Source organism: Dermacentor andersoni, chromosome 5 (genome assembly GCF_023375885.2).
Source record: "Dermacentor andersoni chromosome 5, qqDerAnde1_hic_scaffold, whole genome shotgun sequence".
In the NCBI taxonomy this organism is placed as follows: domain Eukaryota; kingdom Metazoa; phylum Arthropoda; class Arachnida; order Ixodida; family Ixodidae; genus Dermacentor; species Dermacentor andersoni.
The window spans coordinates 42,377,001-42,398,808 of NC_092818.1; the positions used below are offsets into that span (position 1 = coordinate 42,377,001).

The 21,808-nt window shown below is 45.1% G+C and overlaps 1 protein-coding gene across 1 annotated transcript in view; it reads left to right on the plus strand.

The window, feature by feature from the left end:
• LOC126530015 (uncharacterized) overlaps positions 1–21,808 on the plus strand; it is a 301,615-nt gene that overhangs the window by 151,205 nt on the left and 128,602 nt on the right. The window contains exon 3 of the mRNA XM_050177484.3: positions 9,771–9,911. Coding sequence (XP_050033441.1) covers positions 9,771–9,911 — 141 coding nt within the window. The remainder of the gene's footprint in view (positions 1–9,770; positions 9,912–21,808) is intronic.

The following is a 21,808-nucleotide window of genomic DNA, read 5'->3' on the forward strand; positions in this document are numbered from 1 at the left end:
CGCTGAAGTACACGAGTAATTGCCTAGGAAAGTAGTCGGTTGCGCAACGAGTGTTCATAATATTCGACACTACTTATTTATTTGTGTAAACAGATTTTGTTTCACGACGTAGCATGCTTTGACGAATATTTCAAATATTTTTAAAGAAAAGGCAGAGGGGTCCGCTTGATGTCCATTCCTCTAGTCTGCTGCTCTGCCCCCGTAGAAAGGGAAGGGTACTAAAGATTTAGGGCTGAGAATAAAGACAGCTAGCCGGCTTCATTACGCCAAACGAAATAAAAGGCACTGATTGTACAAGTGCGAGCTGGTCACGTGAGTAGCCAAAGCCCAGAGCTGCTGCTTCTTCTCTATTGCAATTTTAATGTATTACGTACAGAAGTCCTCACGCCTGTTTAAAAAAAGGAGCAAGAAATGAAAGGAAATGATACCTTGAGCTAAATTTATGATAATTCTAAAAACAGTTGCAGAAGAACAGGATACACGTACATATCAATAACATTCCCGCATGCCGCTTTTATGTCCATTGCAGGACCGAATATTTAAAAGTGACCTCCACTTACATTCTACTTCATTCAGTTCCACCTTACCTTTTTGCATGAAATATTCCCGAGTTCATCACACCACACCTAGCTCTCTGTCATCCGCGGCTGCGCTGGCCTTCCCTCGGCAGCCATAATGGAACTCGATTACACCTCTAGTTATTTGATTTATGTACTACATAGCCTGCCCAACTCGATTTCACGCTCTTAGCGTCAACGACAATATCGGCTACCCCAGCGTAGTCTCTAGCTCACACCACTGTCTTCCACACAGAGTTACGCCAGCCGTTTTCCATTTCACCACTCGTTACATGGTCCTCAATTCACGAAGCTTCTTTCATATCCTTGAACTTTCTTCCCCATAAGTTACCACTGTAAACTGAAATGATCTTGCACTTTTTTTCTCAAAGATAGCGGCAAGCTGCTGGTCACAACTTGGAAATGCCCAGCTGTCACATTTGCGCCAAACAATCTTTTCTCTTCTGTAAATTTCATTCCAGTGATACACGCCGTGGTTGCGTAGTGGCAATACTGTCGGGCTGCTAAGCACGAGGTCGCGGGATCACATCCCGGCCATGCCGGCCACATTTAGATGGGCGCAATGTGCGAAAACACCCGTGTACTCCGATTTAGTTTCACGTTAAAGAACCACAGGTGGTCGAAATTATTCCGGAGTCCCCCACTACAGCGTGCCTCATAATCGCATCGTATTTTTGGCACGTAAAACCCCTAAAATTTTTATTTGCAGTGATACAGTTCCCCGTGACTAATTGGCTTAGACGTATTCATCCACATATACCAGAGGTTGACCACCAATCACGGATTTTGGTTTTCTTGCTATGCTATTAAATATTATCTCAGTATTCCGCATGTTATTCTCCAGTGATATTCTCACACTGTCTCGGCTATGGTCCTCTATGGTTGGTTGCGAGTCATCTCCACCGTTGCTGAAGAAGACCAAGTCGCATGCATAACAAAGACTTTCGAGATGTTGCCATTGAGTTTCACGCCTAATTCTCAGCACTCTGACAGCTTGAGTGCAATGTAATGCACGCTATGCATAACATTGGAGAGATGATACCTCCTTGTTGCATCCTTTTGCTGTTGGGTGCTTTTCCGATTTTTCTATGAAGATTTATAAGGTAGCTGCGGAATGTTTAGACATATTTTGGTGTTGAGACAATGCTTGTAATTGAGTGTTCAGGCAAGCTTTCTGCTCTTCCCTACGCAATGCCACCATTATTGCAAGTATCTTTACAAATAATCAAATGCAGTTTTTTATCTATGAGAGTTATCATAAGATGTTTGTTATACTACACAAATTTCTTAATTACCCAATTGACCACACGAACGTAATTCATTGTCGCATATTCTCTTTTTGAATGGTTCTACTTTGTAAAGTCAAGTGTCGGCCACATTTATTGAAAATTACCTTCGGAAATATCTTGTGCATGTTCCGAAACTTGACCAACGGACCCACATTTCCTCCATCCTTTACCGTCTCCCGTATTATGGGTTAATATGATGTTGGCACGTTTTGCAAGCCTTCTGTGGAGCTAAACAATTAGGCATTGCGAGTAAAGGGTACAAGTCCTTTCGAGCACAATATACCATTTCTGTTAGCAAATCGACTATTACTCTCTCTTTTCCTGACAGTTTTCCTCTGACTGTATCTTGCAAATTAAGAGACACGGTGATGTGGTAGGTGATGCAATAATGGATTGATGCAGTTGGAGACGTACAAACAGATGCAATGATTAACGTTTGCTTTTCATTACTACATTCAGATACCCGTCATGGTTGCTCAGTGGCTATGGTTATGGGCTGCTGAGCACGAGGTCGCCGGATCGAATCCCTGCCACGGTGGCGGCATTTCGATGAGGGCGAAATGCGAAAACACCCGTGTGCTTAGATTTAGGAGCAAGTTAAAGAACCCCAGGTGGTCGAAATTTCCGGAGTCCTCCACTACGGCGTGCCTCATAATCAGAAAGTGGTTTTGGCACGTAAAACCACATAATTTATTTACTAAATTCAGATATAATTACGTTGCCATTGGGTGGCTCTGTGCAATTCGATATAGGCTTTCCCTGAGGCTTTACTATATCGACAAAATTGCTAACGATATCGCCCACCTTTCGTTGCATTCGCCTTCATTTGAATCCAAAGCTTGCTTAACTCACTGATTTTAGGCTGTCCCCGTCTTTCACGGCATCGTGAACCTTTCTGATGCTATAAATTTGAATATCAAGTATTTTATTTTTGTTTGTGTACTTGAACAATTAAGCCCATACAATACGATGTCTGGATCGAGTTAGACACTTTCACGGTTTGTTGTGTCCTTGATACGTGGCTTGCTACTTGAGAGCGCTTACCTATTTGTTGTCCTGGCGACTTACCTCCAACACCGGTTGCACCACGAGAGAGTATTTTATTTTTCTCATTAAATAGTTTTATGCCACTTCATACCCTCCTGTTCCAAAGATTTATATTTGTTCGTGAGCACCAGCCTGAATTTCGTCCGCTCTTACTATGGCTGTCGCGAGATTTGCTTCTGTCCTTTTGACTAATTTTGGCCTGTACATCTTCAAATTATTAGCAAGCCTAAGCCTCGCTAACCTATGAATAATGCCATTTACTCTACCTAATACTTTTATGTTGGGCGTTGTGCTGGCGTTGCACAGTGTAGGAATTGTGTTTAATTTCATGGGTCTCCGTTACAAATTTTCCAAGTCTACTTCGTGGTATCGCTCTTCTGGAAGTAGGTATTCATTATTCATATTCAATTCCTTTTCGCGAACTATACTAGCTTATATTCGCTGCTATTCTAGAGTCGATAGTAAAGTTGCCAATTGCTTGTTCCCTAGCCTGCATTTTTTTAGCACTGTCGGACTGGAGCCGCCCATGACAACAACATTCTGACTTTTTATCTTTTTCAATATTATTTAACGTTTCACCAAACTCATGCGCGCCATTATTATGACTGGTCGTCAGAGTGTACGTTTTTAATACTTTATTTATGCCTTCTTTTAGGTGTATTACTATGACTGCTACTATTTATAGTGCTGTAGAGTCCATTGGGAATTCCCGCTATGAGGTTATGGCTTAGAAAACTTACCCCGTTTACTCTCGTAGCTGGAAACCTATGCAGCATACGACCTGGCCATTGATTAGCCGCCGCGTGTATGCCTCGCCACTTCTAGCTTAACTAAGCCATATGGTATTTCAACCAGTGCCTGTTAGATCTTCGAAGAGCCCTTTTAGGGTAGCTTCACTCGCGAGGATTAAATTGTTAAACGTTGCCAGGTTCAGTTTCCATGGCAGCCTCCGCTGATCTGAAGATTCTCAGCACCCTCTGCTGCGCCACAGGCGTTAGTGCCGTCTAAGTCATGTGCTTCGCGGCCGCTGGAGACTTGAGGCCGAAGCGTTACGTGGAAGAGCCACGAGGGAAATATTGACAAAATACTGCGCCAGGTAGGCCAACTATTCTTCTGGCAGCTGAATGGCATTTGTAAGCTCAGTGGATATATCTCATTTGGCTGCAGCTGGACTAGTACTGCGCCATTGGCTCTAAACAGTGGTGTGGAGCAAAGTGAGAGGGTCGGGTATCTATTCGCAAGGTTTCAAAATTCATTCCTCGTCAAGGGCACTGTGTCTTATGCAGGCTTGTAGGGGCACCTAAGTCCGTCAAAAAACAAGAAAGAACGCTGCAGTATTGACATTGATTTTAATTGCACACTTTTAAAAGCAATCTAAGGCGTTTAGCGAATCAATGAAGAAGCCTTAGAAAAGTCATTTCGACTTGGTCATGCAAAGTCATATAAAATTTTTTCTGCTTACACGTGCTTTGAGTTACTATTCTATTAATTGGAGGAAGTTTTACTTTCCCATTTATATCAAGACCTCATACGTAGAAAAGTACTTGCGCTTTTCTTCGTTCTCTTTGTTTTTCACCGAGCGCATTACGCTTCACGTGTCTTGCAACCCTACGGGCTATGCGCAGAACATCGCGGAGAATAATCAGAGAAATAAGAGGCAGCCTTTTCTAAAAGCTGGCACATCGGCGTATACAAGATGTATCAGTGCGCTGACCCCTCGCTTTAAGGCTTACTGGCTCCGCACTTCCAGGATTGCCTGTGCTTTTCCGGTCTAACCTGCATAACTCTAAGCAAATTGTACTTTATCTTGACCGACCAAGGTGCTGTCGCTTAGGAGATTTTCAAAGAACACCATCTGATGAAAATTTATCAGGAGGGCCCGTCACGTCGTCAGTCAAAGCCCAGCTGTTATGTTGTGGGCATGAAAGTTTCCGTCTCACTCGCCCGGTGAATAACTTATCAATCAATGGATAAATGAATTAATTCCCACAGAACTCATCGCATAATTAATTTGGACATAAGGCCGTTAGTGTTGAATCAATGGTGCGACACCCCGGATTGCCACCTCTTAAACTCGTCTCCCATGAGGCGAGCGTGCAGCTGGACTCCTCTCTCGCGCTTCCCACAGGACACGCTGTGCCATCTCGCGGCGCCTCCGTGAAGTACATGCATGGCTTGTGTGTTAATACATATTCAGACAAGGCAGTTTGAGTATATGTAATGTGGATTCGATTGTGCCAAGATAAACTTTAAATATATGTTTGCCATTGAAAAATGGTACTTACGCAGAGATACATACCCAGCGAAACAAATTGCTGAGAAAACGCTTAGACATACTGATAAATAACCATAGGAAACTGCGGAAGCATCCCAAGATAGCTAACCGTAATATTAATCAATAGGATTGCAAAATCCGGCAGAGACACTTAATATTGCTAGCGTGTGGTGGGAGTGTGAAAGCATTGTAGCAGCTTTGGTGCAATGTTTTCGCGTAGGTATTGATCCGCGTGTCGTTGTGCATGCTACAAACTTGCGCGGCGTCCCTTTTTAAGACGTGATGACGGTGGTACAGCTCATTTCATACACTCATGATTTGGGGGCGAGAGTGTTGCTGTTTTCTGTCGCATATGTGCCTCTCACCCGTTACGGGGGATTTGCTAGAAATTGATACGTGACGCACAGCGTAGCCATTTCGTATTCACGGATCGTTAGCGCATGATAGAAGACGATGACGACGGTGACTAGCGCACCATGTGTTGTCAAAAGTGTTGTGTGAGCTTCTGCATATGGGAATGACACGATACTGGGTTTTGTAAGACACTGAGAAATTTGACGTCAGGACGAGAAGTTCTTCACCTGTTTTTACTCCTTGCGCAGTTGGCCATTTTTGCACCATGTTTTGTTCACACCACCCCGAATTTTCGCATAATGCGGCATAACTCACTATTCCATTAACAATGTTTAGGCGGGGGTTTTGGTTTTATTATGCATTTCATAGCGGCGTTTGTATTTTCCCGTGACATCTGCGTTGCGGCTGTTTCATACTCCTTGGTTGATGAATTGACTGGTTAACTTGATTAGGAAATTATAAATATGTGTGATACACTTAGAACGCATATGTTCAAGTGGTTGCTAGGTTAAATAGGGTGAAATAAGATGGAAGATACCGAGTTAGCAGTGTATATATGTGAGCACTGTAGAGCTCCGTGGGCTTACGACGCAAGCACATGCCACACGTCAAGGTGGGCCGTTTTCGTCATATAGTTCGTTCCTTTCTACCAATACCACTACAATGCAGGAAATGTACAATTTTTAGGCCCTTGAGCTAGGTGTACACAAACGTGACGGCCTGGCTTCGCTTCATCGAGTGTTACAGCCTTGACAGCTGCAAAGTTCTCACTCTAAAGTGCCCGAGAAGTGCCGGACCCTGTGATGCCTCTTCCACAGAATGTCCCCTAATTTAGGAAGAAATGGCTGTATATTGGAACAGATGCTGAGCTACCGCTCCTATCATAAAGAAGCTGCTGACCCTGTCAGAAAACCATCTCGGCACTCACCAAGGAGATTCGCAGCTTTTTTACGAGCACTCCAGGTTTATCATCACCATCTCCTTTGCCACCCAGGCCAAGCACTCTAGACTCAGAGGAGAAGTATAGTAAAGGCAATGGTGCCAATGACAAGGAAGCTACGGAACGTGTGGATGCTGATTCATTGCCTACACTTCCCGGGCGACATTCAATATTCTACTTGATAGGCACAGCGACAGCATGAAACGTATCATCAGCTCCCGAGCAGTTACACGCACCGTCATCTCGTAGCGTCCTACAAGTACTGGACCATCTGAATCCAGGGCTCGTGTGCCTTCAGCATGCTTCATGGCTCTTCCGAGACGAGTATCCTCGGACCATAGCTCTACGCGCCAGTGGCTCAGAACGCACCGAAAACACCACTGCAGTATCAAGCCAACCTGTCTCTGTTACCATTAATAGACTGGCAGCACATTTTCACGTGTGCGCGAAATTATGGCTTTGTCTCTTTCTTTGACAATTTATCTCTTTTGACCATTTGACTAAGTGTAGCGTAGCAAACCAGACGTGGGTCTGTTTAATATCCGTGGCTTTTCTTCTTCTATCTCTTTGTGCTTGGGAATAAAAAAGTTGTACTAGTTGGTTCCTCCTTATGCTGAACACTGTGGTAATGAAAAACAATGTGCGTCTTGCCATCTCCATTTCTCTAGTTCCTGCCTTGTCGTGATAGCACGAACTTCAATCATCTGTGTTTGCCGACTATTCAAGTTCACGCTTAACGATTTCAGCTCCCATGCAGTCAAAAATAAAGATTTCAAGGTGCCGCCACATGCAGTGCTTATGCACCAGATTTTCTGTGGTTGTTTGAGAACCAGACTACAAAAGAAGTGCACCTTGCAACACGTATCTCAGCCAACTTTGCATATAACTTGAAACAAGCGTTCGAATGTTTTGTTTTTGTGGCCATGTGAATATGTACTTCACTGTCTTGTCGCTTTTGCGTTATGCCTCCTGCAAATGCCATGTCGATTTGCCACAGCCTCAACATTAGCATACAAGATGGTTTACTGGCATGCGTACGTTCGGTTAGGCAAACATTCCGTTTGCATAAACAGAATAAGAAAAAACAGAGGTGCTAGGGCAAGTGATACCAAAGAGATATGACGTGTTGAAGTCGCTACGACAGCTGAGATGAAAATATAACCTCCGGGAAGTTCTCGTTTATAAAGACAGCACTGCAGAAACACAGAGGACAGGCGATGAAAACAGAGAGCCAGATGACTGTGTATTTCCGGTTGTGTGTTTTGTATTGCCTGAGCTAGGTGCGCTTGCAGCACGAATTTCAAGGAACTTGCAGAACCAACCATGTCACTACACAAGGACGTGTCAGTAAATGCAAAGGCCTAGTCATTATGAGAAAAGAGAAGTTCCGCATTCATTGTGTGTTTTTCAATGGAAAGGGGACAGTGCTTTAATGTATCGTCCAATAATGTGTGGTGATGGGGTGGTTTTATTGCTTGAAATGATGACAATTAAATTCAGAGAAAGAAGTCAACATTCAATTAAATCACTTTGCTTTGCAGCGCTATCCTCCATAATATTGTCACGTGGTAGTGACGGTGAAGAAAGCAGCCAAACTTGGGAAAGACAAAGCTAGCGTTTTCTTGGGCGAACTTGTGCCCTCAAAAACAGGCTACACTCAAAGAACGGCTACAGCGGCGAAGACAGTCGGGGATCGTCTAAAATCTGATCAGCGGGTCATGTGCGTCGGCTTTTGTACATCAGTCGTCGAATGTTCCAGACTAATCGCTGGGACCCGCGCGTCTTCCACTTTTGATAGATGAACGCGCGTCCTTCATTCTGCGATAACATTTGTTAGGCGGTGAAACGTGGTCACCCGATAAAGACAAACAACTACACGTGTCAATATACACAGACAGACACCACACACTGAAAGTTCACGTTACTCTACATTGTCAGCAAGAGTGACGGGGTTCATTTGGTAAAGTAACGCCTGAATTTAAAGCAAATGTCCGCCTGCGAACCCATTTGCCTTCAGACAACAAGTGGCATCTCGGACCCTTCAGCGCTGATAGCCCTGAACTCAAGCATACAGATATATAATTGACACATCACTGTTATATTTATTATCCTATACTTAAACCAGCCCAAGCTGCCTGTTAACACGAAAGTGTTTTATGCCGGCGTCCACCATCAACTTCTTTTAGCGGATGTGAAGTCAGCGCGAGCACGTAAAATATGCTATCTCTTGAAAGGGACAGCGCCGCCAGCTAGGAGCGGTGAAGAACTGCGGCATGACACTAACGAGCGCCGGCAGCGCGCGCGCTTCGGTCGTCTCGACGCAGTGGAGTCTCCAACGCGGTGTAGCCAGGTATAGGCTGTGTAGGCCTTCTCCTGAGGTGGCGATGCAGTTTCCGCGCGTGGCTTGTCTTTCGCGTCCGAATAGCCTGCGACGCCTCGTCCCCTACGGAGTACAGCTTAAACATGCGTCAGCAGTGCTTACACGCCGCCTACTGCTTCGCTTGCGATGGCACCAACTAAGAAAACTGCTGCGCTAAGCGGCGCAGAAAGGCAGCGACGTCCACGGGAGAATCTCGCTTTGGTCCGGCAATACAGGGGCTAGCTTGAAGCAGAAAGCCTTCGCGGCGCACGCTGCAAACTCTGCCACTGGCAGCCCTGAAGCTGAGCGCGTCTTAACAGGCTGCCCAAAACACTGCGACGTCGAACCAAAATACTCGTACCGTCGCCGAAGCGACTCGGCAGCTCGGACTCCAAACAAATTTGAAACAGGGTCGCCGGCCCGCAAGTCGTGTGCTTTTTCCTGCAGCAAACATGGGCTCGAGAAGCAAATAAGCAACAGCTTCTGTGTAGAAACGTTTCACTTTCGTGTTCTACCAATTCCTACGAAAGAGGGATGAACCGGGTATTTTTTTTTACTTGATTAATAACATCAATCAATGAAAAACTTTATCGTGTCCTTAAGAAGATTATCGTAGTGCGTTCACAAATAAAGTAGTGTTACCGAGGGCACTGAAACCTGGACCGTAAGCGCAATTTCCTGTAAGGTGTTCTAGCAAAATACATTTCATTACATTGATCGTTTTATTTACGTCACAGAAACAGCACGATTTCTTAGTTTCAGTTGGTTTCCAGTTTCCGTTCACTAAATGAAAAAAAAATGCACCATTTTGACACTAGTTTGCCGATATAACTACGGTTGCTCTGCGATACCAGTAATTCGTGCTTCTTTGTCGAACATTTATGATAACCTGGAGCTTTCTCTGTTCTTTTTGTTTCATCATTTGCAGATGTGGGCTTCTACATTGGCGACCCGTGCAACCAGACATGCAGCCGCGTTCTGTACCACGTGTTCTGCAACGTCACCTCCCGACGCTGCGAGTGCAGGCCGGAGTATCCTGTCAACATCGACAACAGACAGTGTGTCAAAGGTACGTTCAACCCTCGCAAACGCTTAACGCCACTGAATGCGTTCTTCGATGTACGGAGTAACGGTGGAGAAGCTACGGTGTGTATAAATGCTGCTCTACAGAAGTTGCGAGAATAATGAAATGTGTTCCGTGTAGGATGAACAGCAATTTGCACAGGACCCCCTTACATACGCTAGTTACTGCTGAAGCAAGTTACAAGAAATATTGATTCCGCGTTCTTCCTATTATTCGTTCACAATAGCACTCGATATGTTACTTCTATTACAGTAAAGTTTTATTCCTTATTTCTAATAGCGACGTACAAGAGGCAGATGCAGGGCACCGTACGCTTCATTGCCATCTTCTTGCGCTGAGCACTCGTCTTGCGTCGCCTCGAGAGATGGCACCACGCTGTCGTGGCTCTTAATGGTTACGGTATTGCGCTGCAAAGCACGAGGTCGTGGGATCAAATACCGGCCGCGACAGCCGCCATGCCTCACATAATGAGGTGCGCCGGGCCGCCGTGCCTCAGTTTCAAATCGTGGCTGTGCACGTAAAACCCCATAATTCAATTTATTCTTCTTTTGCTCGGCAGCGCGCTCTGTTTCCTTGGCGTCTTTGGCTGCGTGGCCTGTGGCCTACAGCCAGTTTTTTTTTTTCTTCTACTTTGGCAGCGTCATTATGGATGGACCAGTACACAGAATGGCGTGGTGCGGTGTGGTGCAGTGTGGTGTGGGCCATTGCGAAGGCGCACTACACACATTTTAAGATAGTGGCGAGTATCATATCCAACCAATCTGCTTTGCTGGTTGGCATTTCATGCTTACATCTACTTTCGATTACGGGATAGCCAGCATCTATTTTATTGAGAAACTGCCCAAGCAATACAGCTACTCAGCAAGAAAAGAAAATCAGGGGTGTTGTCCGTTGGCAACACTTCATCAACCAGACAGGGTTAATATTCCCGGATGCTGAGGTTATCGTAAGATAGGCGAGGAACTATATGCAGTTTGTATTTCACATACCATGCTCTGGATGTACGAAAGAAATTCTCAGGCGATCAACAATATTCGGTACTTCATTAGCACTGTATCTTCGATAGCCAAAGCGTGGCCTTCGCATTTCAAACTGCATAATTTGATATCTACTTTATATGCCTTATTTCTACTTTGTTATTGTGCGTTTTAACGTTTGTAAGCATGCGACGAACATTCAACAGAATTCAAGCGCGTGTCAATAAAGCGACCTGTCTTATGCATTATTTAGTGATAGTTGCTACTACATATGTGTTCCTATAATATGGGGCATGTTTTGATAAAAATTCCATAGTGGCTCCCCCCCCCCCATATCGACATAAGACTAAAAACAAAAAGCTAACATCAGCTATCGAATTAGAAAGAGACAAGCAAACACGATTACTACTATTTCTTTCTCTCATCCCTGTTTTCAATGTTACTAGCACAAGTCATTTTATGAAGCATTTTCAAACTGCCGTCACATCCTCAGTAACTTTCGTAGCATAATCGAATGTTTGTTTATCATGAATTAGGCCTACGGGCCTTTTGAAAGCGCAAAGAGCGCAGTCTTTTTCTTTCCAACTCAACTCCGTTTGGTGTTCTTGGTCCCACAATTATTAATATACTACACTGTGCTAAAGAAATGTAAGCAATAGTGTAGAAGGATAAAGTCGAAGGCAATGCGCTGTCGTGCTGAGTCGAAAAGGAGCCGAGGCTTCTATTTGGTGGAGTGTTTCTAATGGCCCGTAATTTCGGCCCGTCAAAAAAAAAAAAAGAAGACATATAGGCATATAAGTTTCAAGAACTAAAGACACAAAGGTTCATAAGTGCGCGCATCTTGCTTTTCGCTTCGCACTTGCTTCATAGTGTTTGAACGCACGCTTCTGGAGACTACAGTGATATCAAGGAACAGATTGCTACCGTAGAATGAACCAAGCACCGGTACGCAGAAACGCGTTTTGAACGTCAAGGGTGAGGCAGAAAGGCTCTTACCGCTGACAAAGCGACAGTGCGTGCCTCCAGGCGTAGTTTTCTTTTTCCGCGTCAGAACGCAGCCTGGGAGCACCCGCCACTGTGTACTTTAGGGAACAACAGCTACGTGCGCGCCTCGAAGGAAAACCTGCAAGACACGCGAACTGGTCCCGCTGAAACTAATCCAAAAGCATGGCAAAGAATCCCGAGAATTTGAAGAAGCGGGGGCGGAGAGGACGATGGAGGCATTCAGTGCAGGCGCCGAGGATGCCTCGCACCTCTGATCCATGTGTGGTTCACCCGAAGTGTGCGCCTCAAAATTGTTTCACTCCTTGTTTTAAACTGTCTATGAACATAAGTAAACTCATACATCAAAGAAACAAGCGCATTCCCAACCAAGCTATAACAGGGCTGCATGAGATTTTATACAATCGAAGAGCTAGCTAAACAAGTGGAAGCAGTAAGAGAGAAAGAAGGAGGTTAAGGGGAGGAAAGGCGTGCAGGTTACCCAGGTTGCTCACAGTTTCCTACCAGTAATAATATTATAGTAATAATGTCACGTACGAGTATGTGCTGCTGTGGAAAAAAGGACGTTGGTAGGTGAAGAGAAGGTTGAAATGTCTCAACGATCAGTAGATGGTGTTACCCTGACTACTGAGCTACAACCTTGTAAGTGTATATATTGTAAATACATATATTTTCTCCCCGTAACAATATTAATATTAGTATTAGTATCATAACAATACTTTTAACCCGTACATTTCTAAATTTACGTGTATCAAGCCTGCCGAAGTCCAATAGGGCTTCTATTACAGCGCCTGACAGGCAGCAGGAGCCATGCTAGGTAAATAAAGGCATAATGCCTCGATTCAAGCAGCAAAACGAACCCGATTTTATTAGCCCTGTCCGAAAGTAGAGAAAACAGTACCACGAAGCACGTAAATAATGCAATCAACGTGAAGCAGAGAGTGAAAATAAAGAAATAATCAGTGTAACATCATAAAATATGCTGTAAGGTTCATTTGCATGCAGTAACATTACCAAACGTTGTAATGCTTCGCGACGAGCAATTACGCATTATCGCCGTGCTACGACAGGCCTGGATAGTGGCATAGGCATGAGACGATTACGTTTACGCTAAAATACAGGTATATATAAAAATGCGCTAACCTGCAGCACGCTGTCAAAAAGGCATAAAGACGAACAAAAATCTTTGCAGACACAAATGGGAAAGTTGTGACCTAACGCGGAAGTAGCGCCAAGCCTCCTCAGAAGAAAGGCTACGTATTAAATAGTAAGAGAGAGAGAATAAAATATGAATGAAAGGCAGGAAGGTTAACCAGGACTGCACCTGCTGGCTGCCCTACAGTGGGCGTAGGGAAATAGGGAGGGAAAGATGAGGGGAAGAACAAAAGTACACTGTGCATTTCGCCGACGTGGTAACAGTTTTCTACTGTATATCCACTGAGGGTCACCCAGTCAGCTTTCAAACATCACGGCAGCGCTTTTGCAGCCTTCTGTAGCTGCGATATACGAGGTCATGGTCCCACGGTCTTCTTCACGGTGAACGGTTTTAATTGATTTAGAGCTGTGCAGATGTCCTGTATTTCATTTACAAAAGATGGGCAGTAGCACAATAGAATTTCAAATTTCAATAGTCTACTCGACATCGCCGGCATCGCACTCGCCGCTATGAGCTATTCCAATCAAACACGTATAGGCATTGGTGAATGTGACGCCCCAATGCAAGCGACACAGCAGTGTTACCTCCTTTTGCGGAAGCCCAGGTAACAGCCGCAGTTGCACAGATGGGGCGGGGGAATGCAATAGATGATGGGCGGATTCAGATGTGTGCCACTTCTCTATTCGCATAAGTTTTGGGCTGCGTCAGTCCTTAATAAAGGTACAGAAACAAGGTTTGAATAAAGGGAAAATCAGACATCTACCCGTTGGTAGCAATTGCTACAAAGTAAACCCATACGGGTTTCTCGAAAGAAAAGCCTCAGAGTTGAAGAAAAATTTGTTCTTGTCCGGGACTCGAGCCCAGGACCACCGCCTTTTCGGGGCAGCCGCTCTACCATCTGAGTTAACCAGGCGTCTAGCAGATGGCAGGGCGAACTCGAATTTGTCAACAACTCGAAGGAAAGGCAAGAGTTCGATGTAACAGTTTTGCAGAAACCCGAAAGGTGGAGACAACTAAGTAAGGGAAAATGAGACATCCACCCAATCGTAGCAATTGCTACAAAGACAATTTTTTTCAACTGCGATGCTTTTGTTTCGAGGGACCCGTGTGGGCTTTCTTTGTAGTAATTGTTACGAATGGTTGGATGTCTGATTTTCCCTTTATTCATTATTTCTCTTTACCTTGCGGGTTTCCGCATAACTATTACGTCAGAAGCAAGGTTTGCTCCTTCGTGGGCTTTCCTAGCAGCCTCGTCGGCGAAGTCCTTGCCGGACATACCACCGTAAATCGGTAGGCACTGAAACACGACGTCGTGTCCTTTCACGATCATATAATGGTGCGTTTCTCGTATCTTCCACACGACTTGTTCACGGGAACCACGACGAAGAGCTCATAAAAGACATTGCAGGGCCGTCTTCAAGTCGCCGAAAATTGCTCAGGGGTTAGCCGGTTGGTTGTTGATAAATTCAACTGCATCCCGGAGGGCAATAAGCTGCTAACTGGTCGATGTTGTGATGTGAGAAATCTATCTGATGCTTATTGATCGTGATGGTATAAACACTGCGCCGGTGGAGCAGGTCTGAGTGGAAGAGCCATCCGTAAACTTGTGAACTCGGCCAAATGAGAAATTGTGCAAACATTAAGAGCTGCTTGCTTCAAGGACAAGGTAGGCAGATCCGCCTTATTTCTTATCCCGGGAACGAAAAGGCACACTTGAGGTTTTTTTAAAGATCAGAAAGCTGAGCGTGAACTTACGGAGAGTGGGAAGCCCGGTGTTACGATGGTACGGTGCATATTCGACAACGTTTCACATCAAGCCATCCTAGACACACTTTTTACAACAGAACTAGGAAGACAAGTATTTCAGTAAATCGGAAACTACCTGACAAAAAGGTCCTTGTTTGTACCCACGAATGGTCCGACTACCGACCATTACACATGCAGAGGTTTCCTCAAGGTGGTTTCCTAAACCCTATCTTTTTCCACCTCGCGCTTCTCGGGCTGGTCGAATCCCTACCTGAAATAGTGAGTGTCTCAATCTACGCCGATGGCATCTGCATCTGGGCGCCAGCGATCACTCGCCTGCAGGTTCGTGCAAGGCTACAGAAAGCAGCAGCACAGGCATCTATCTATCTTTGCACACAAAGCTTAGCCATCTCGACAGCGAAATTTGCGTTAGTCGCTTTAACTCGAAAAGCAATGTCTGGTTAACCAGTATGCATCAATCGGCAGCCTATTTCCTACAAAAGCAATAATAGATTTTTGGGTGTCATTGTTGACCGCGACCTCTCTTGGAGCCCTAGGGTTGCCCACTTGAAGAAGTTAATATCTATTATTCATGTCTAAAAATTCACCGCTAGCAAAACAAGACGACCGTCAGTGGCTCCATGCTACATTTGTACCGATCACTTTTTTATTAGATTGCTACGCTATAGTTCTCCCGTACTTGCTAAAACATGCCAGTCAAATCTTCGAGAACTTCAGAGCGTGGTTACCTCGAGAACTACTCGGTTGCCTCGGCCTTCCGCGGAGCGCCTCAGCAGCAGGAAGAGTTATAACGGCTCAAGACCATCCGATACGCTTAGTGCCCATATTCCTCACGCTTCACGGAAGCAATCAAGCTTTTTTGCCTGCCTGCCAGGACGACAAAAACAGGCGTCTCTCTCCAACGTGGTCAGCATCCATCGGGCCTCCCTAGCATTGAATGAACATCTGTCTTTGTTACCGGATGCACAGCGGCAGCACGGCCTTTCCAGTGGTCTCGTTCAAACAACTCAGTTAACCAGGGCCAGTGGAGTGTGTTGTCGCAGCAGAATTTTCATATTTTTGCAAAACATTTCATTAGTGCTTGTGAAAATGAAGGCGACAGTTACGCTTATTGAATGTTACATCTGAACACTAGCGTGGATGATATGAGTATAACGTCACAAATATCTCTACATTTCACGTATCCTGCCGGTTCCTTACAGCAAATTTGACAAGAAAACAGACTGATTAATCACACGGTTTTAAACAAGGTTTCATCCTTCGTTATTTTAAATACCAAAGAACAGATAATTAACGTCTATGACGTTACCGCAGCAATATGCAGGACGTTTGAAGTTGTGTCGCCACACGCATGTAATAATTCCACCTTTGTTTTCGCTTAGGACGTCTCCGTTCAGCGTAGTACGTGCTTTGCTAGAGAGCAAGATAAAAGGGATAAAGGACTGACAGGGAAGTTTAAGCCCATTCGGTTACCCTGCACTGTGGAAGGGGAAAAGCGGGCATAAAGGTGAGTAGAAGGCATCTTGGGAAAGTCATTTGTTGGCAGATTTGCTACATATTTATGGGGGGCGAAAGGGCACGGTATCAACAGACACGAGGGAAGCCACAGACAGGTGCTTCCCTACAAATATTAGTGGCAATTGTGCCTAAAACTCCGCGACTGTGTGTTGTCCTTTCTTGTACGTCTTAATTTTGTGCCTCTTCCGAATCTAATAATGATTAGAAGTAGAAAAGGTCACAGTATTCTTCGTTCAATCAGTCACAAGAGGTTGTGGTAGGCTGCTGGATCGCAAGAAACGCCGTACAGCTTTCGTCTTTTTGAACATCTCAGACGCCCCAGGCTACTTTAAAAGAACCTTCTCTTGTATAAACCTTCTGTCTCACGTCCGGAGTTTAGAGTCGTTTCGGAAAGGGCTAATCGCCGCTGCGAGGCCGGAGAAGCGGTGCGCGGAGACGGGTGCACTTCACGGTGTAATGCCCTTAGAGATCAGGGAAGCGCAGGCTGTGAGTCAAAAAGAGCAGAAAGACTGGTGCGGGGGCATGAAAATAATTCAAAGAACATGGAAAGAGAGGAAGGAAACAATGGCAAGAAGAAACGAAAACAATTTACGGCTGAAATGGAGAGTCGTCGTCAGCGTTTCTGCGAGAGTACCAAACGGTGGCGCTTTCAGCCTTCTGAAGGGTGCTTGTCAAGGTCGGTCATTCTAGCTTCTCAGGAAGCATCGTCATTTCCTGCGGCTTGGTGAGTTGGGCGGGACAAGACTCTTCGCTCGCAATGAGACCTGTACCAGTGGCTTCTTCTGATTGGTGCGCTTGTTAGGAGCTTTGCTTGTGTGCCTACGTGGAAGCGGTACAGGCTGATGTGGCTTCGGCTCTAACCTGCCACTCGTTGACTCTTCGTACTTCTTTCACGCGCGTTTATTAAAAAATATTTCTATATTTCATTTAGGACAACTTTGCCTTGGCCTTTGTCTTCAGAAGCAATAACAGCAGGGCGAGATGGTGTTCTGATATGAAACTGCGCGAAAGACAGTAACAGCAATTCACAAAACAAAGAGCTGGTTCTTAACCAAAGTTTATAGAGGAAAAGAAACATATATATATATATATATATAAATGTAGCCGCACTGACGAACCTCTTCTTCAGGTAAGGCAACCATAGTTGAAAGAGAAAACCTATATGCAGCAAACTGCTCTCAGAACACACGCGAGACAGATCAGAGGAAAGCGTTGGTGGCGACAGGCGGGGCGGACTCCCCGTGTTTGCGCACACTGCAGCAAAGCAGTGCAATTGCGGACCTGACGGCGCGTACGTGTCGTCGCCTCTGTACAAACCGCGGTACGTGACGGCGCGGCTCGGTGTCTTCGCAGGTACGTTAAGCACAGTGTATAACACCCCGGCGCCAGCGAATAAACGATGACAATGCACCTAACATTAGAGATAAAATTGTGGTGTTCAGCGAGCAATTTTTTTATTTCTGGAAATAATCAGTGGTCCTATCATCATCATCATCATCATCAGCCTGGTTACGCCCACTGCAGGGCAAAGGCCCCTCCCGTACTTCTCCAACTGCCCCGGTCATGTACCAATTCTGGCCATGTTGACCCTCCAAACTTCCTAATTTCATCTGCCCACCTAACTTTCTGTCGTCCCCTGCTACGCTTCCCTTCCCTCGGAATCCAGTCCGTAACCCTTAATGACCATCGGTTATCTTCCCTCCTCATTACATGTCCTGCCCATGCCCATTTCTTGTTCTTGATTTCAACTAAGATGTCATTAACGCGCGTTTGTTCCCTCACCCAACCTGCTCTTTTCTTATCCCTTAATGTTACACCTATCATTTTTCTTTCCATAGCTCGTTGCGTCGTCCTCAATTTAAGAAGAACCCTTTTCGTAAGCCTCCAGGTTTCGGCCCCCGTACGTGAGTACTGGTAACACACAGCTGTTATATACTTTTCTCTTGAGGGATAATGACAACCTGCTGTTCATGATCTCCGAATGCCTGCCAAACGCACCCCAGCCCATTCTTATTCTTCTGATTATTTCACTCTCATTGATCCGGATCAGCAGTCACCACCTTTCCCAAGTAGATGTATTCCCTTACCACTTCCAGTGCCTCGCTACCTATCGTAAACTGCTGTTCCCCTTCCGAGACTGTTAAACATTATTTTAGTTTTCTGCAGATTAATTTTTAGTCCCACCCTTCTGCTCTGCCTCTCCAGGTCAGTGAGCATGCATTGCAGTTGGTCCCCTGAGTTACTAAGCAAGGCAATATCATCAGCGAAGCGCAAGTTACTAAGGTATTCTCCATTAACTCTTATCCCCAATTCTTCCCAATCCAGGCCTCTGAATACCTCCGGTAAACACGCTGTGAATAGCATTGGAGAGATCGTATCTCCCTGCCTGACGCCTTTCTTTATTGGCGTTTTGTTGATTTCTTTATGGAGGACTACGGGGGCTGTGGAGCCGCTATAGATATCTTTCACTATTTTCACATATGGCTCGTGTACACCCTGATTCCGCAATGCCTCCATGACTGCGGAGATTTCGACTGAATCAAACGCTTTCTCATAATCAATGAAAGCTATATATAATGGTTGGTCTATCAATCACCTGATTGATAGTGTGAATGTGATCTATTGTTGAGTAGCCTTTACGGAATCCTGCCTGGTCCTTTGGTTGACGGAAGTCTAAGGTGTTCCTGATTCTATTTGCAATTACCTTAGGAAATACTTTGTAGGCAACGGACAGTAAGCTGATCGGTCTATAATTTTTAACTCTTTGGCGTCCCCTTTGTTATTCATTCGGATTGTGTTAGCGTTCTTCCAAGATTCCGGTACGCTCGAGGTCATGAGGCATTGCGTATACAGGGTGGCCAGTTTTTCTAGAACAATCTGCCCACCGTCCTTCAACAAATCTGCTGTTACCTGATCCTCCCCAGCTGCCTTCCCCCTTTGCATAGCTCCCAAAGCTTTTCTTACTTCTTCCGGCGTTACTTGTGGGATTTCGAATTCCTCTAAACTATTCTCTCTTCCATTATCACCATGGGTTCCACTCGTACTGTATAAATCTCTATAGAACTACTCAACCACTTGAACTATCTCATCCATATTAGTAATGATATTGCCGGCTTTGTCTCTTAACGCATACATGTGATTCTTGCCAATTCCTAGTTTCTTCTTCTCTGCTTTTAGGCTTCCTCCGTTCCTGAGAGCGAGTTCAATTCAATCCATACTATACTTCCTTATGTCAGCTGTCTTACGCTTGTTGATTAACTTGGAAAGTTCTGCCAGTTCCATTCTAGCTGTAGGGTTAGAGGCTTTCATACATTGGCGTTTCTTGATCAGATCTTTCGTCTCCTGCGATAGCTTACTGGTATCATGTCTAACGGAGTTACCGCCGACTTCTATTGCACACAAGGAGTGTGTAAGGTGGTCCTATACAAGGCTCTGAATTAGGTCACTACAGCAACTGAGATTTTATCTGAGAAAAAAATCTGCATCGAGAAAGAAACAACGAGGAGACGAGTGCACAGAACTGGCTTCTCGTGCTTATTTTCGCCCTGTTGTTTTTCATCTCAGTTCTGGACCAACGCGCCGAAGGAAAACTTTCATGGTGCCATGAAACTTAGTTTTTTCCTCAATGAAGGCGTTGGGCTGCAGTCTGGGACAGAAAATATTTTCGAACAGAAGCCACCTTATGTTTCCTAATGCTGTTCTAATTCATTTCGCTCGACGCGATGTGCGTTGGCGCTACCAGGCACAATCTTTTAGTCCTTCACTATCGTTTTCAGGCAAATAATCGTCGTTTCTTGCCGGCATTCTGTTTTTACAGGGCCATGTGTGCGCACAGTATGAGAATCAGCGTTCAGGTGCAATTATCCAAGCTCTGTACTGCGGGCTACTCGAGCCACTCTAGGCTCGAGTAGCAACATTTGAGGCGGGTGAAACAGCATCCAGAAAGTGCCAGAATGTCGGAATTGAAACACGCCTATTGTTATCACAAATATTGGGAAATTTTGTATTCTCGCACAATTTCAATAATATCTGAAGCCGATGCAGCACCGTTACAGTATTTTCTTCGCCAGTTAAGCTGTCTTGAAGTGCAATCCGTTAGAAGTAAGCTAAGCGTCTTTAATTGTGGCATGGGCAGGTCTAGCGTTAAGCATGCGCACCTACTGATTCCGTGGGAAGTAGCTCTTCTCTACCAGCTACCGTTCTCGTGTGGCATAATGTATGGCAGTCGCGGTGGCAGGTGTGGCCTTGTGAGATTAATGGGAATACAACTATGCTTTGACAAGTTCACAGTGCTCCAACCTATCAGAGCATTGCCGAGAATGTAGCTGTAATCGCCGTTTCTCTAATGCTACCATGGTCCCGCTGTAGAAATCAACTGGATCTGGAGAAAACTAAATCGTTTGACGTTTTAGCCTTGCAGTTTTATGGTTTTGGGCATCCATGCGTTGCAGTGCATATATCTGATATTCTTGCGATACTCAATGTTGGCATGTGACAATCTGAATAAAAGCTTTGCTTCGAACTCGATGTGAATTTTTACGTTGCTTGCTTTTTCCTGGCTTGTTTTTTTTTTTCTCGTCATTTTTCCAACTACCAGGAAACGTGAATGAAGGACAGATGTTGGGAAAGTTGGATGCTGGAAATCTCTTCTCTGTTTAAAAACATACATATACTAGGACATTAGGCAAAATAAGAACAAGGCCGTGGTGGCGAAACTCACAGCGCAATTTCACAGCGCCGTTCACTCCATCCATCCATCCATCCATCCATCCATCCATCCATCCATAAATCCATCCATCCATCCATCCATCCATCCATCCATCCATCCATCCATCCATCCATCCATCCATCCATCCATCCATCCATCCATCCATCCATCCATCCATCCATCCATCCATCCATCCATCCATCCATCCATCCATCCATCCATCCATCCATCCATCCATCCATCCATCCATCCATCCATCCATCCATCCATCCATCCATCCATCCATCCATCCATCCATCCATCCATCCATCCATCCATCCATCCATCCATCCATCCATCCATCCATCCATCCATCCATCCATCCATCCATCCATCCATCCATCCATCCATCCATCCATCCATCCATCCATCCATCCATCCATCCATCCATCCATCCATCCATCCATCCATCCATCCATCCATCCATCCATCCATCCATCCATCCATCCATCCATCCATCCATCCATCCATCCATCCATCCATCCATCCATCCATCCATCCATCCATCCATCCATCCATCCATCCATCCATCCATCCATCCATCCATCCATCCATCCATCCATCCATCCATCCATCCATCCATCCATCCATCCATCCATCCATCCATCCATCCATCCATCCATCCATCCATCCATCCATCCATCCATCCATCCATCCATCCATCCATCCATCCATCCATCCATCCATCCATCCATCCATCCATCCATCCATCCAT